Source organism: Natator depressus, chromosome 1, assembly GCF_965152275.1.
Source record: "Natator depressus isolate rNatDep1 chromosome 1, rNatDep2.hap1, whole genome shotgun sequence".
Lineage (NCBI taxonomy): Eukaryota > Metazoa > Chordata > Testudines > Cheloniidae > Natator > Natator depressus.
The window spans coordinates 1,936,315-1,949,974 of record NC_134234.1 but is presented as its reverse complement, the minus strand read 5'-3'; the positions used below and the strand labels follow the sequence as shown (position 1 = coordinate 1,949,974).

General features: G+C 45.7%; 1 protein-coding gene across 1 annotated transcript; it reads left to right on the top strand.

Moving 5' to 3' along the window:
• Window positions 1-7,853: 7,853 nt before the first annotated feature.
• LOC141995548 (olfactory receptor 52E2-like) lies at window positions 7,854-8,801 on the top strand. Its single transcript, XM_074966827.1, has one exon. The coding sequence runs from the start codon at window positions 7,854-7,856 to the stop codon at window positions 8,799-8,801; it is 948 nt and encodes a 315-aa protein (XP_074822928.1).
• Window positions 8,802-13,660: the final 4,859 nt, after the last annotated feature.

Genomic DNA, 13,660 nt, shown 5'->3' with positions numbered 1-13,660 from the left:
TGTGTAGAATCCCAGCTACAAGATGGAGTTTTGGAGTCACATGGGCAAGTCACATGTCCATGCATGACTCAGAACTTACAGGTAGCAGTCATGGTTCACATGCTACCTTGAACATCCTCAGGTAGACTTCTTATGTGGATTGGAGCCTTCCAAGATACATCGTCCATTAAGTATTTCTTGACTGGGCACTTAACTTGCAAATTCCCTTCTAAAGAAGCTGACCAAATGCCTTACTAAGGCTACTTAAAATCAAGCCAGTACACAGCCAATATTCATAACTTTGAATACAAAAATGATACATGCATACAAACAGGATGAATACATTCAGTAGATCATAACATTTACAGAGATATGTTACATGGCATATGTAGCATCAAATATTTTCCAGTTATGTCCTATAAGAACATAAGAAAATAATAACCGCCATACTGGGTCAGAATAAAGGTCCATCCAGTCCAGTATCCTGTCTACCGACAGTGGCCAATGCCAGGTGCCCCAAAGGGATTGAACTTAACAGGTAATGATCTACTGATCTCTCTCCTGCCATCCATCTCCACCCTCTGACAAACAGAGGCTAGGGACACCATTCCTTACCCCTCCTGGCTAATAGCCATTAATGGACTTAACCTCCATGAATGTATCCAGTTCTCTTTTAAACCCTGTTATAGTCCTAGCCTTCACAACCTCCTCAGGCAAGGAGTTCCACAGGTTGACTGTGTGCTGTGTGAAGAAGAACTTCCTTTTATTTGTTTTAAACCTGCTGCCCATTCATTTCATTTGGTGGCCCCTAGTTCTTCTATTATGTGAACAAGTAAATAGCTTTTCCTTATTCACTTTCTCCACACCACTCATGACTTTATAGACCTGTATCATATCCCCCTTTTGTCTCCTCTTTTCCAAGCTGAAAAGTCCTAGCCTCTTTAATCTCTCCTCCTATGGGACCTGTTCCAAACCCATAATCATTTTAGTTGCCCTTTTCTGAAACTTGTTCAGTGCCAGTATATCTTTTTTGAGATGAGGGGACCACATCTGTACAGAGTATTCAAGATGCGGGTGTATCATGGATTTCTATAAGGGCAATAAGATATTCTGCGTCTTACTCTCTATCCCTTTTTTAATGATTCCTAACATCCCGTTTGCTTTTTTGACTGCCACTGCACACTGCTTGGACGTCTTCAGAGAACTATCCACGATGACTCCAAGATCTTTCTCCTGATTAGTTGTAGCTAAACTAGCCCCCATCATATTTTATGTATATTTGGGGTTATTTTTCCAATGTGTATTACTTTACATTTATCCACATTACATTTCATTTGCCATTTTGTTGCCCAATCACTTAGTTTTCTGAGATCTTTTTGAAGGTCTTCAGGGACCTCTTTGGTCTTAACTATCTTGAGCGGTTTAGTATCATCTGCAAACTTTGCCACCTCACTGTTTAACCCTTTCTCCAGATCATTTATGAATAAGTTGAATAGGATTGGTCCCAGGACTAACCCTTGGGGAACACCAGTAGTTGCCCCTCTCCATTCTGAAAATTTACCATTTGTTGCTACTCTTTGTTCCCTGTCTTTTAGCCAGTTCTCAATCCATGAAAGGATCTTCCCTCTTATCCCATGGCAACTAAATTTACATAAGAGCATTTGGTGAGGGACCTTGTCAAAGGCTTTCTGGAAATCTAAGTACACTATGTCCACTGGATCCCCCTTGTCCATATGTTTGTTGACCCCTTCAAAGAACTTTAATTGATTAGTAAGACATGATTTCCCTTTACATTTCACACTTCCTGACTTTTGAGATCACTAGTGTTAGGATATAAGCCTGCTTGTTAGCCCGAGATAGAATTTTGAGTTTGACTTTTAATATTTTTACATCTGTGAAGAACAAAAGAAAAAGATGCTATGTGTTACATTTCCCATAACCAGATGGGGCTTATAGTACAATGAGACAGATAAGGGATGGAGCTAAAAGTGTTACAGGGTATGGTGGGAGTATAATATATGAGCACACACTAGATGACTGTCTCAACTCCTTATCTTAAAGCAAGGTCAAGCAAAGGGAGGGGCAAAGGGAGCTTGTGGGGGTGGGGGAGGAAGTAAAACACTAAAAGACCAGAGAAATGCCTGCACTGACCAGAGTACAACCTCAATCCTTACCCCTCCCATGGAGTACAAAAGAGGTGGGACAAAGACCCAAACTGAGGACCCTCCAGAACAGAACACGACCATAATTTGTAAGGGGTGTGGCTAGGGGCATGCACTGCCGGTATATTTGGACTGGCTAAGGAGGAGGGAATAGGGAATAGGAAATGGGAGGTTGGATTGAGGAAGGGGGACACACACAAAAGGCTCTGTGGTGTCAGAGCTGGGAAGGGAATACTGGGGAACAGACTCTATCGATGTATAAAGATAAGCCCGATTGGTGTGAAGGGCTTCAGAATATGCTTGCTTGGAAACTAACCCCAATAAGTATTGTCTGTACTTTGTGACTTCTTGTCTGTTGCTCTCTGTCTGCGTGACAAGAACCAGGGGAGAGGATGAAGCGAAAAACCCCTCTAATAACTAGGCTGATCTACCAAGTGTTCAAAGGTACACAGAACTTTGCAAGCACACATCGGCATAACACTACAATGTTTTGCAACACTTGAATGTTTGAAATACAAAAGAGATTTATGCTCAGGAACAGGTGATGGTGTCGTGTCTTCTCCACTTTGAGGGAGGGGCAGACTGGGTACTACGTTTACACCGGTCATGCTTCTGACCAGGGCAAGACAATAAGCGCTGGGGTCCTAGGCTGGGGAGCTGCAGGGAACTGGCTGAAACCTCTTTATTGTTGGTTCAGGAGTGGCTAGTGAAAGCATTCATGTAACTCAGCTGGCAATGTCCCTGGTTGTGTAAGTGCATGACCTGGAGAGGATTGCAGCCTGTCACAGGCTCACAGTGTGAGACAGAACCCAGGTTGTTATGCCAGAGGTCTCCGCTGGATCCTAGTTCCAGGTTACCCCCCGAAAAATCCATCACACTGACCCAATAAACAGGGACAGCTAGACCTTGAATCCATTTCATGCTTGTCACGCTCTCAGTTACTTAGAGAAAGGCCGTGGTTAGAGCAGGGAAGTCAGGACTCCTAGGTTGTGTCTGTCATTCTCTGTGTGACACTGGCCAAGTCACGTCTCCCTGGGCCTCAGCTTACGTACCTGTACAATGTGAATACGTTCATTGTAGCTGTCCTTTGCTAGGTGTTTTGATGATCCTTCAGTGAAAGGTGCTGCACAGTATGATGATAGTTACTGATGAGAACTACTGATCTGTGATCCCTTAGCGACAGCCCCATGTGCCTCCTAAAACTGCTCATGTCTCCCCTCAGTCATCTGTCTGGAGAGCTATCTAGCTACTATCTACCTATACATCCTTGGCTTTTAGAGGGAATCAGATCCTAGGGAGATCTAGGTACTATCCTTAGTTTTCTTACTAATTAACAATAATTGTTAAACATACACAAATGCACAGAGCAGCCAATTCCTCTCTGACTCAGAGGAGAGCCCAAGAGTTCTCATCTCAGCTTGGGAAGGTCGTTTAATTACTGTTTACTCCAAAAGCTGGATAAATAGCACAGAAGCGCAGACAGGCTGGTCTCCAGCCTGTTTACATTCAGATGCCATTTCTTCCTGAGAGGCCAAGCAAACCCCACTGGGATTGCACAGAGCTATAATATAAATGGTGCACACCCCTGTGTCGGCTCTCGGCGTGGGACGCTGCTGCAGATGCTGGGGTGAGAGAGGTGTGGGACACGGCTACCGGAGGAGGATTCCCAGGGAAGACACTTCCGTCTCAGAATTCACAGGTACCTATCTCATGCTGAGACGCTCACCTGCTCGACAAACCCAGTGTAACATAGCCGTGATGGGATAGAGAATAGGTCTGTGTCCCTTTCTGTTCTGCACGGCCATTAAACAACCCAGGGCCCTCACCACAGGTGATGAGTTTGCTCTGGTATCATGGGCCAAAATGTCCCTTTTTGCTGTACTCCTCCCTCCCCTACTCAGGTTCTTAGCCTCAAGCCCCAGGGTGGCTGCATTTCTGTGTCACAGTGAATCCTTTAGGGTGAAAGATTTTAGAAGATGTATGATACATTGCCATATTCTGAGGCTGTGGCTAGATAGAAGTTTATATTGGATTTGGAAAAGGTTCAGAAAAGGGCAATAAAAATGATTAGGGGTAAGGAACGGCTTCCCTGTGAGGAGAGGTTAATAAGACCGGGACTTTTCAGTTTGGAAAGGAGGCGGCTAAGGGGAGATATGATTGAAGATTATAAAATCATGACTGGTGTAGAGAAAGTCGATAAGGAAGTGCTATTTGCTCCTTCCAATAACACAAGAACTAGGGGTCACCAAATGAAATTAATAAGGAGCAGGTTTAAAACAAATAAAAGGAAGTATTTCTTCACACAACCCACAGCCAACCTGTGGAACTCCTTGCCAGAGGATGTCGTGAAGGCCAAGACCCTAACAGGGTTAAAAAAAAAGAACTAGATAAATTCATAGACGATAGGTCCATCAGTGACTATTAGCCAGGATGGGCATGGATGGTGTCCCTAGCCTCTGTTTGCCAGAAGCTGGTAATGAGAGACAGGGGATCAATCACTTGATGACTACCTGTTCTGTTCATTTCCTCTGGGGCACCTGGCACTGGCCACTGTCAGGATACTGGACTAGATGGGCCTTTGGTCTGACCCAGTGTGGCCATTCTTATGTTCTTATGAGAACAATATTCTCCATGTTTTTAGGGCAGCCTTTCAGATATCTGAAAACTGCTGTCCTGTCCCCCCTTCATCTCCTCTTTTCCAAAATTTCCATTTCCCTCAGCTTCCATACAAGGCTTGCATTCCATTCTTGGACCATCTTTTTCTCTCACCTTTGGATCCTTTCCAGTTTCTCTACATCTTTTCTATACAGTAATGACCAAAACTGGACACAGTACTGCAACTGAGGCCTAACCAGTGCTGAGTAGACTGGTAGTATCAGCTACAGTGACTTTCATGCTATGCTTCTGCTAATGCAACCTTCCTATGCATTGGTGACCAAAACTGGACACAGTACTCCTATATCAACCTATCCCCGGTGTAGACAGCATGAGATTGAAGGAAGAATTCTTCCATCAACCTAGCTACCACCTATCAGAGAGGTGAATTACCTACGTCGAGGGGAGAACCCCCGCCATCGGTGTAAGTGGTATCTACACTGTAGTGGTAAGGCAGTGCAGCTGTGATATTTTAAGTGTAGAGAAACCTCAAGCAGATCTTTCAGAGAAGCATCCAGTCTGGATCTCCAGACATAAGGAGTTGGAGAATCCTCCACTTCCCTTCATAGTTTGTACCAACAGTAATTCATCCTCAGTGCTAAACATTTGGCCTTTATTTCTATCTGGAATGTGACTGGCTTCAGCTTCCAGCCACTGGGTCTTGCTCTGCCTTTCTCGGCTAGATAAAGAGCACTTTAGTACCCACGATTTTCTCCCCATGAAAGTTTCCACTTGATCGTCCTTTTGATAAGATAAATACATAAAGCTCTTTAAGTTTATCTGCAGCCTCCACTCATTTTGGTGGATCTTTTCTGCACGAACTGATATTTTTTGAAATGTGGACCCCAGGACTGGATGCAGTCGGTTTCACCAATGCCATGTGCAGAGGTAAAACCCTTCCCCTGCTCCAACTCACCACGCCCCTGTTTATGCATCCAAGGATCGCATCAGCCCTGTTGGCCACAGCATCGCACTGAGAGTTCACGATGAGTTGGTTGTCCACAGTGACCCCTGCATTCGATAATAGAGTGTCCTAGACTGTTTGAATGCATTAAAACATTTTGTTTGCATTTACCAGCTCACCAAACATTACAGATCAATTGTTATTCCTGCCCTGGTCGCCTTTTTTTGACCACTGTGACAATCTTTGGATTTTCTACAAATTTTATCTGCAGTTATTTTCAGATCACTGATGAAAATATTGAATAGCATTGGGTGTAGAACTGATATCTGCCGAACCTCACTAGAAACAGCCCTACTTACTGACAATGGCCCATTGACAACTGCTTTCTTAGATCTCTCAGTTCGCCAGTTTTTAGTCTATTTAGCATGTGCTCTATAAAATTGGGTTCATTTGACAAGACCTGTTTTCCATAAACCATGTTCTTGACTGGCATTAATTCTATTCCAAAATTATTTTTAACTAATCCTATCCCATCTTTTCCCTTGTATCAGAACCGTGTCAAATCTTTTCTCCCTTTATTTTGTAATAGTTTCCATTTAACACAGAACTGTCCAGAATTTCCCTTCTTTTTTCTTTTTTTCTTTTTTTTCTTTTGGCTTTGCTGCTGCCTGATTGCTTTCTTCTCATTCCAAATCTTTGTGTGGTTGATTGATCGTTCATAATTCTGTGGTTCATAATTCTAAGGTTCTAAGATAGATGCTGTTTTACATCCTCCTTAACAGCTAATGTACTGGAAAGTATTTCATCATCTCATGTGACATGAGTACCTCATACTGTTTCTTTCCAAATGCAGAACAAAACTATTTCTTGAACACATAATTGCCCTATGCCTTTTCTAGGATTTCATTTGTTTTTAGTATGATTAAAAACCTCCTTTGTGTAATCCTTAGCCATGCCAAGAACAGATTTTTCTCTGATTTCCTTAAGGTCCCTTATCAATTTTCATAACTTCCAACATGTATAGCTTTCTATAAATTTTCTTCCCCCCCATTTCTTATAAATTGTTTTTTCACCTTTAATAAATTAATAAATTTGCAACTGAACCGGGTTTTTAGCCAAAGTTGTCCACTTTCTTGTTTGTGGAATTGTGACATTTTAACAATTGAATAAACTCTTCTTAAAGAACTCCCAATTTTCATTCCCGGTTTTCTGTGTAATATTTTTTTCCCAATCAGTTTTGCTGATACTTTGCCTCAGCTTTGGAGAAGAAGCCCTTTTGAAGCACTGTTTCTATAGATGTTAATGGTAGCAAACTGTTCTCTGTTAGTCCATTTTAATGGAATCAGTTCCATTCTTTACTTTTCTCTCCTCTATCACATGCCCCCTTCTTTGTCTCTTCTCTAAACGAAATAGTCCCAGAATGTTCATTCTGTCCACCTATGGCAGCTTCCCCCGTTCTCATAGACTCCCTTGGAAACTCCCATTCTATCTACTGTGTCCTTTATAGAGACTGAGTGACCAACACTCAGTGCATGTCTACAGCAGGGTTTTCCCCACCCTATTCCATAAGCATGTGAACATCGTCTTGTTTTGGCTACGACTGCGAATGAGGAGGTGTTTCCACGGAGCTCAAGTCTCTTTTCCCTGCGATGTGTCCTAGCTCAGACGTTTCCCCGGACACAACTCTTAGCAAAACTTTGGTTCCTTCCACTCTCAGATTTTGAGCAAGTGGGTGAATGGCAAACTCAGTACAGCATGGGTTCTCTAGTCTGCCATTCACTGAATTAAGCAACAATGAGGGATACCGAGTATCCACACTTATGTTTCCTGCTGGTGCCTGTTAAAGTTTCCCACATCACGACATGTAAGATTTATTGACACATAGAGCACCATAAAACAGGGAACCAGTATTACTAGGGTCAGTGGTTCATAATTCATTTCTCTGAATAAATGACAATGTCATTGAACTGTGTGAGAAGAGCAAAAAATCTGCTTCACCATGAGAACAGCTCCCAGTGCTAACATTGTCTCTCCCTCCAGGCATTTCTACTGTGACTATCATCCTGGACTCTGGGCGCATAAACAAAGCAAGGGAAACATACATCCAGGAGACACCGTTCTGCCTCAGAGTTGGCCACTTGACCCCCTACTTCATGTCAGATTACAACACAACCTACTTCACCAACCCCTCCACCTTCATCCTGCTGGGCATCCCTGGCCTGGAGATGGCCCATGTCTGGATCTCCATCCCCTTCTGCACCATGTACATAATAGCCATCTTGGGGAACTTCAGCATTCTCTTCATAGTGAAGACGGAGCAGAGCCTCCATAAGCCCATGTACTATTTCCTCTGCATGCTGGCTGTCACTGACCTGGTCCTGTCCACATCCATCCTGCCCAAATCTCTGAGCATCTTCTGGTTCAATTCCAGGGAGATCAATTTCAGTGCCTGCCTCACCCAGATGTTATTCCTTCACTGCTTCTTAGTAACGGAGTCTGGGATATTTGTGGCCATGGCTTTTGATCGCTACGTGGCCATCTGTGATCCCCTGAGACATTCCACCATCCTGACAAACCCCATGGTTGCCAAGATTGGGCTGGGCGTGGTGCTGCGTGGTGGCATGCTCGTGCTCCCCTTTATTCTAGTGGCGAGGCGGTGGCCATATTGCAGAACCAACATCATACCCCACTCATACTGCGAGCACATGGCTGTGGTGAAGCTGGCCTGTGCCGAAATCCATGTCAGTAATTACTACAGCCTCTGTGTGCTATTCTGTGTGACGGGTCTGGATCTGATTTTTATTGCTGTGTCCTATACCCAAATACTCAGAGCCATCTTCAACCTCCCCACAAAGGATGCCCGGCTGAAGACTTCTGGGACCTGCGGCTCCCATCTCTGTGCCATCTTAGCCTTCTACTTCCCGTGTCTCTTCTCTGCCCTCACGTATCGCTTTGGAAAGAATATGGCCCTGCATTTCCGCGTTCTCATTGCCAGCGTTTACCTTCTGATGCCCCCCATGCTAAACCCCATTATCTATGGGGTAAGGACCAAACAGATCTGGGACAGGCTGCTCCGGCTCTTTACTCATAAAGGGACCTAAATTTTTCTCCTGGTGCTCTGGCTCTCAGACCGAGCTCCGTGCAGAGCTGGCTGGTGACATGGTGCTGGGCCCTCTTCCCTGAATCACTGACTGGACAGTCAAAGAGAAATTAAAGCCTTTCCTGGCCTTACTGTGCGGTGTCAGGGTGACCAACTAGGGAATTTCTTTGTGTAGAACACATTCACTCATAGGGCTTCCACCTCCCTTATTGCAGGTAACTAGACCCCTGGCACCCTGTCCCTTGCCCGTCCTCTTCCCACATAGCACAACCTCCTTCTCCCCCTATTCTCTCCCTACTCCACCAGGACTCTGCCCCTATTACTCAGCTACAAATTCCCGAGGCAAGAGACCATTCTGTGAATTACTTGTTTTGATTTCAGTTCCCTTTTTTTCCCTCCTGGGGCCTGTAGCTGGCAGGGTCCCAGCAATGGGGATGTGCTGGGAGCTCTTTGCCCTTAGCCAGGCCTCAGGGGCAGGGCAAGGAAAGATCTGCTTTGAAGCTACGAGGACAACAGCTGAGAGAGGAAGAAGGATAAGCCCCTGCGTCAGCTGGGAAGGCGGGATGCTGGGCGGAGGCTGGGGTGAGTTCGGTCGCTGACAGGGAGGGAGATGAACAGCACACCTGCCATTAGCCAGCTATTCACACACGTACACGGCACCTTATCTGGAACGACAGGGCACCCATTGCCTCGGGGCTGAAGCTGGACAGGGAAGCTGAGTCTAACATATGCTCTGCATGATGCTTTTGATCACTACACCTAAAAACTCTTTAGCTAGGCGGCTAGGCAGCATTATCCCCGTGTCATGGATGGACTGAGCCCCAAAGAGGTAAAGTGATTTGCCCAAGGCCACACAATAAGTTGGTGGCAGAGCTGAGAATAAGAACTGGGAGTTGTCATAGAATCATAGAATCGTAGAATATCAGGGTTGGAAGGGACCTCAGGAGGTCATCTAGTCCAACCCCCTGCTCAAAGCAGGACCAATCCCCAATTAAATCATCCCAGCCAGGGCTTTGTCAAGCCTCACCTTAAAAACTTCTAAGGAAGGAGATTCCACCACCTCCTTAGGTAACGCATTCCAGTGTTTCACCACCCTCCTAGTGAAAAAGGTTTTCCTAATATCCAACCTAAACCTCCCCCACTGCAACTTGAGACCATTACTCCTTGTTCTGTCCTCTTCTACCACTGAGAACAGTCGAGAAACATCCTCTTTGGAACCCCCTTTCAGGTAGTTGAAAGCAGCTATCAAATCCCCCCTCATTCTTCTCTTCCGCAGACTAAACAATCCCAGTTCCCTCAGCCTCTCCTCATAAGTCATGTGTTCCAGACCCCTAACCATTTTTGTTGTCCTTCCCTGGACTCTCTCCAATTTATTCACATCCTTCTTGCAGTGTGGGGCCCAAAACTGGACACAGTACTCCAGATGAGGCCTCACCAATGTCGAACAGAGGGGAACGATCACATCCCTTGATCTGTTGGCAATGCCCCTACTTATACATCCCCAAATGCCATTGGCCTTCTTGGCACAAGGGCACACTGCTGACTCATATCCAGCTTCTCTCATATCAGCAGACTTCTCGGTTTTCCCGGTCAGGGCGGCAGATAGATGACTCAGTCCCCCGGAGGAGAGAGTCCCCGACCACCACCACCCGCCTTCTCCTCTTGGGAGTGGTGGTCCTGGAACCCCCAACCTCAGGACATCGCATCTCATGCCTTCCAACCAGCGGAGTCTCCTTCTGCTTTCTCCCCCAGACATATCATCTGGTCCACTCTCCGCAATGGTACCTGTGGAGAGAACATGAAAGCGGTTGGTTACCTGTGTCTGTGTTACTGGAACCCGGACATTCCGCTTACCTCTTCTGGAGGTCACATGTTGCCAAGCTTCTTCTCTGGCCTCTGTCCATATCCAGCTTCTCGTCCACTGTCACCCCTAGGTCCTTTTCCACAGAACTGCTGCCTAGCAATTCGGTCCCTAGTCTGTAGCGGTGCATTGGACTCTTCCGTCCTAAGTGGAGGACTCTGCACTTGTCATTCTTGAACCTCATCAGATTTCTTTTGGCCCAATCCTCCAATTTGTCTAGGTCCCTCTGTATCCTATCCCTACCCTCCAGCGTATCTACCACTCCTCCTAGTTTAGTATCATCCGCAAATTTGCTGAGAGTGCAATCCACACCATCCTCCAGATCATTTCACCTGCGGAAGTGAAGAAACAGATTGATAGAGCCAGAAGAGTTCCCAGAAGTCACCTACTACAGGACAGGCCTAACAAAGAAAATAACAGAACGCCACTAGCCGTCACCTTCAGCCCCCAACTAAAACCCCTCCAACGCATTATTAAGGATCTACAACCTATCCTGAAGGATGACCCAACACTCTCACAAATCTTGGGAGACAGGCCAGTCCTTGCCTACAGACAGCCCCCCAACCTGAAGCGAATACTCACCAACAACCACATCCACACAACAGAACCACTAACCCAGGAACCTATCCTTGCAACAAAGCCCGTTGCCAACTGTGCCCACATATCTATTCAGGGGACACCATCACAGGGCCTAATAACATCAGCCACACTATCAGAGGCTCGTTCACCTGCACATCCACCAATGTGATATATGCCATCATGTGCCAGCAATGTCCCTCTGCCATGTACATTGGTCAAACTGGACAGTCTCTACGTAAAAGAATAAATGGACACAAATCAGATGTCAAGAATTATAACATTCATAAACCAGTCGGAGAACACTTCAATCTCTCTGGTCACGCAATCACAGACATGAAGGTCGCTATCTTACAACAAAAAAACTTCAAATCCAGAGTCCAGCGAGAAACTGCTGAATTGGAATTCATTTGCAAATTGGATACTATTAATTGAGGCTTAAATAGAGACTGGGAGTGGCTAAGTCATTATGCAAGGTAGCCTATTTCCCCTTGTTTTTTCCTACCCCCCCGCCCCAGACGTTCTGGTTAAACTTGGATTTATGCTGGAAATGGCCCACCTTGATTGTCATGCACATTGTGGGGAGAGTGGTCAGTTTGGATGAGCTATTGCCAGCAGGAGAATGAGTTTGTGTGTGTATGGGGGTGGGGGGGTGAGAAAACCTGGATTTGTGCTGGAAATGGCCCACCTTGATTATCATGCACATTGTAAGGAGAGTGGTCACTTTGGATAAGCTATTACCAGCAGGAGAGTGAGTTTGTGTGTGTGTGTTTTTTGGGGAAAAAAAAGGGGGGGGCGGGGGTGAGAAAACCTGTATTTGTGCTGGAAATGGCCCACCTTGATTTTCATGCACGTTGTAAGGAGAGTGGTCACTTTGGATAGGCTATTACCAGCAGGAGAGTGAGTTTGTGTGTGTGGTTTTTAGAGGGGGGTGAGGGGGTGAGAGAACCTGGATTTGTGCAGGAAATGGCCCACCTTGATTATCATACACATTGTGAAGAGAGTGGTCACTTTGGATGGGCTATTACCAGCAAGAGAGTGAGTTTGTCTGTGGGGGGGGGTGGAGGGTGAGAAAACCTGGATTTGTGCTGGAAATGGCCCAACTTGATGATCACTTTAGATAAGCTATTACCAGCAGGAGAGTGGGGTGGGAGGAGGTATTGTTTCATGGTCTCTGTGCATATAATGTCTTCTGCAGTTTCCACAGTATGCATCCGATGAAGTGAACTGTAGCTCACGAAAGCTTATGCTCAAATAAATTGGTTAGTCTCTAAGGTGCCACAAGTACTCCTTTTCTTTTTGCGAATACAGACTAACACGGCTGTTACTCTGACAAGAATACTGTGGGAGACCGTGTCAAAAGCTTTGCTAAAGTCAAGAAACAATACATCCACTGCTTTCCCTTCATCCACAGAATCACTAATCTCATCACAGAAGGCGATTAGATTAGTCAGGCATGACCTTCCCTTGGTGAATCCATGCTGACTGTTCCTGATCACTTTCCTCTCGTGTAAGTGCTTCAGGATTGATTCCTTGAGGACCTGCTCCATGATTTTTCCGGGGACTGAGGTGAGGCTGACTGGCCTGTAGTTCCCAGGATCCTCCTTCTTCCCTTTTTTAAAGATTGGCACTACATTAGCCTTTTCCCAGTCATCCGGGACTTCCCCCGTTCGCCACGAGTTTTCAAAGATAATGGCCAATGGCTCTGCAATCACATCCGCCAATTCCTTTAGCACTCTCGGATGCAACTCATCCGGCCCCATGGACTTGTGCACGTCCAGCATTTCTAAATAGACCCTATCCACCTCTTTCTCCACAGAGGGCTGGCCATCTACTCCCCATGTTGCGATGCCCAGCGCAGCAGTCTGGGAGCTGACCTTGTTCGTGAAGACAGAGGCAAAAACAAGCATTGAGTACATTAGCTTTTTCCACATCCTCTGTCACTAGGTTGCCTCCCTCATTCAGTAAGGGGCCCACACTTTCCTTGGCTTTCTTCTTGTTGCCAACATACCTGAAGAAACCCTACTTGTTACTCTTGACATCTCTTGCTAGCTGCAGCTCCAGGTGCGATTTGGCCCTCCTGATTTCATTCCTACATGCCCGAGCAATATTTTTTATACTCATCCCTGGTCACATGTCCAACCTTCCACTTCTTGTAAGCTTCTTTTTTATGTTTAAGATCCGCTAGGATTTCACCGTTAAGCCAAGCTGGTCGCCTGCCATATTTACTATTCTTTCGACTCATTGGGATGGTTTGTCCCTGTAACCTCAACAGGGATTCCTTGAAATACAGCCAGCTCTCCTGGACTTCTTTCCCCTTCATGTTAGTCCCCCAGGGGATCCTACCCATCCGTTCCCTGAGGGAGTCGAAGTCTGCTTTCCTGAAGTCCAGGGTCCATATCCTGGTGCGAACCTTTCTTCCC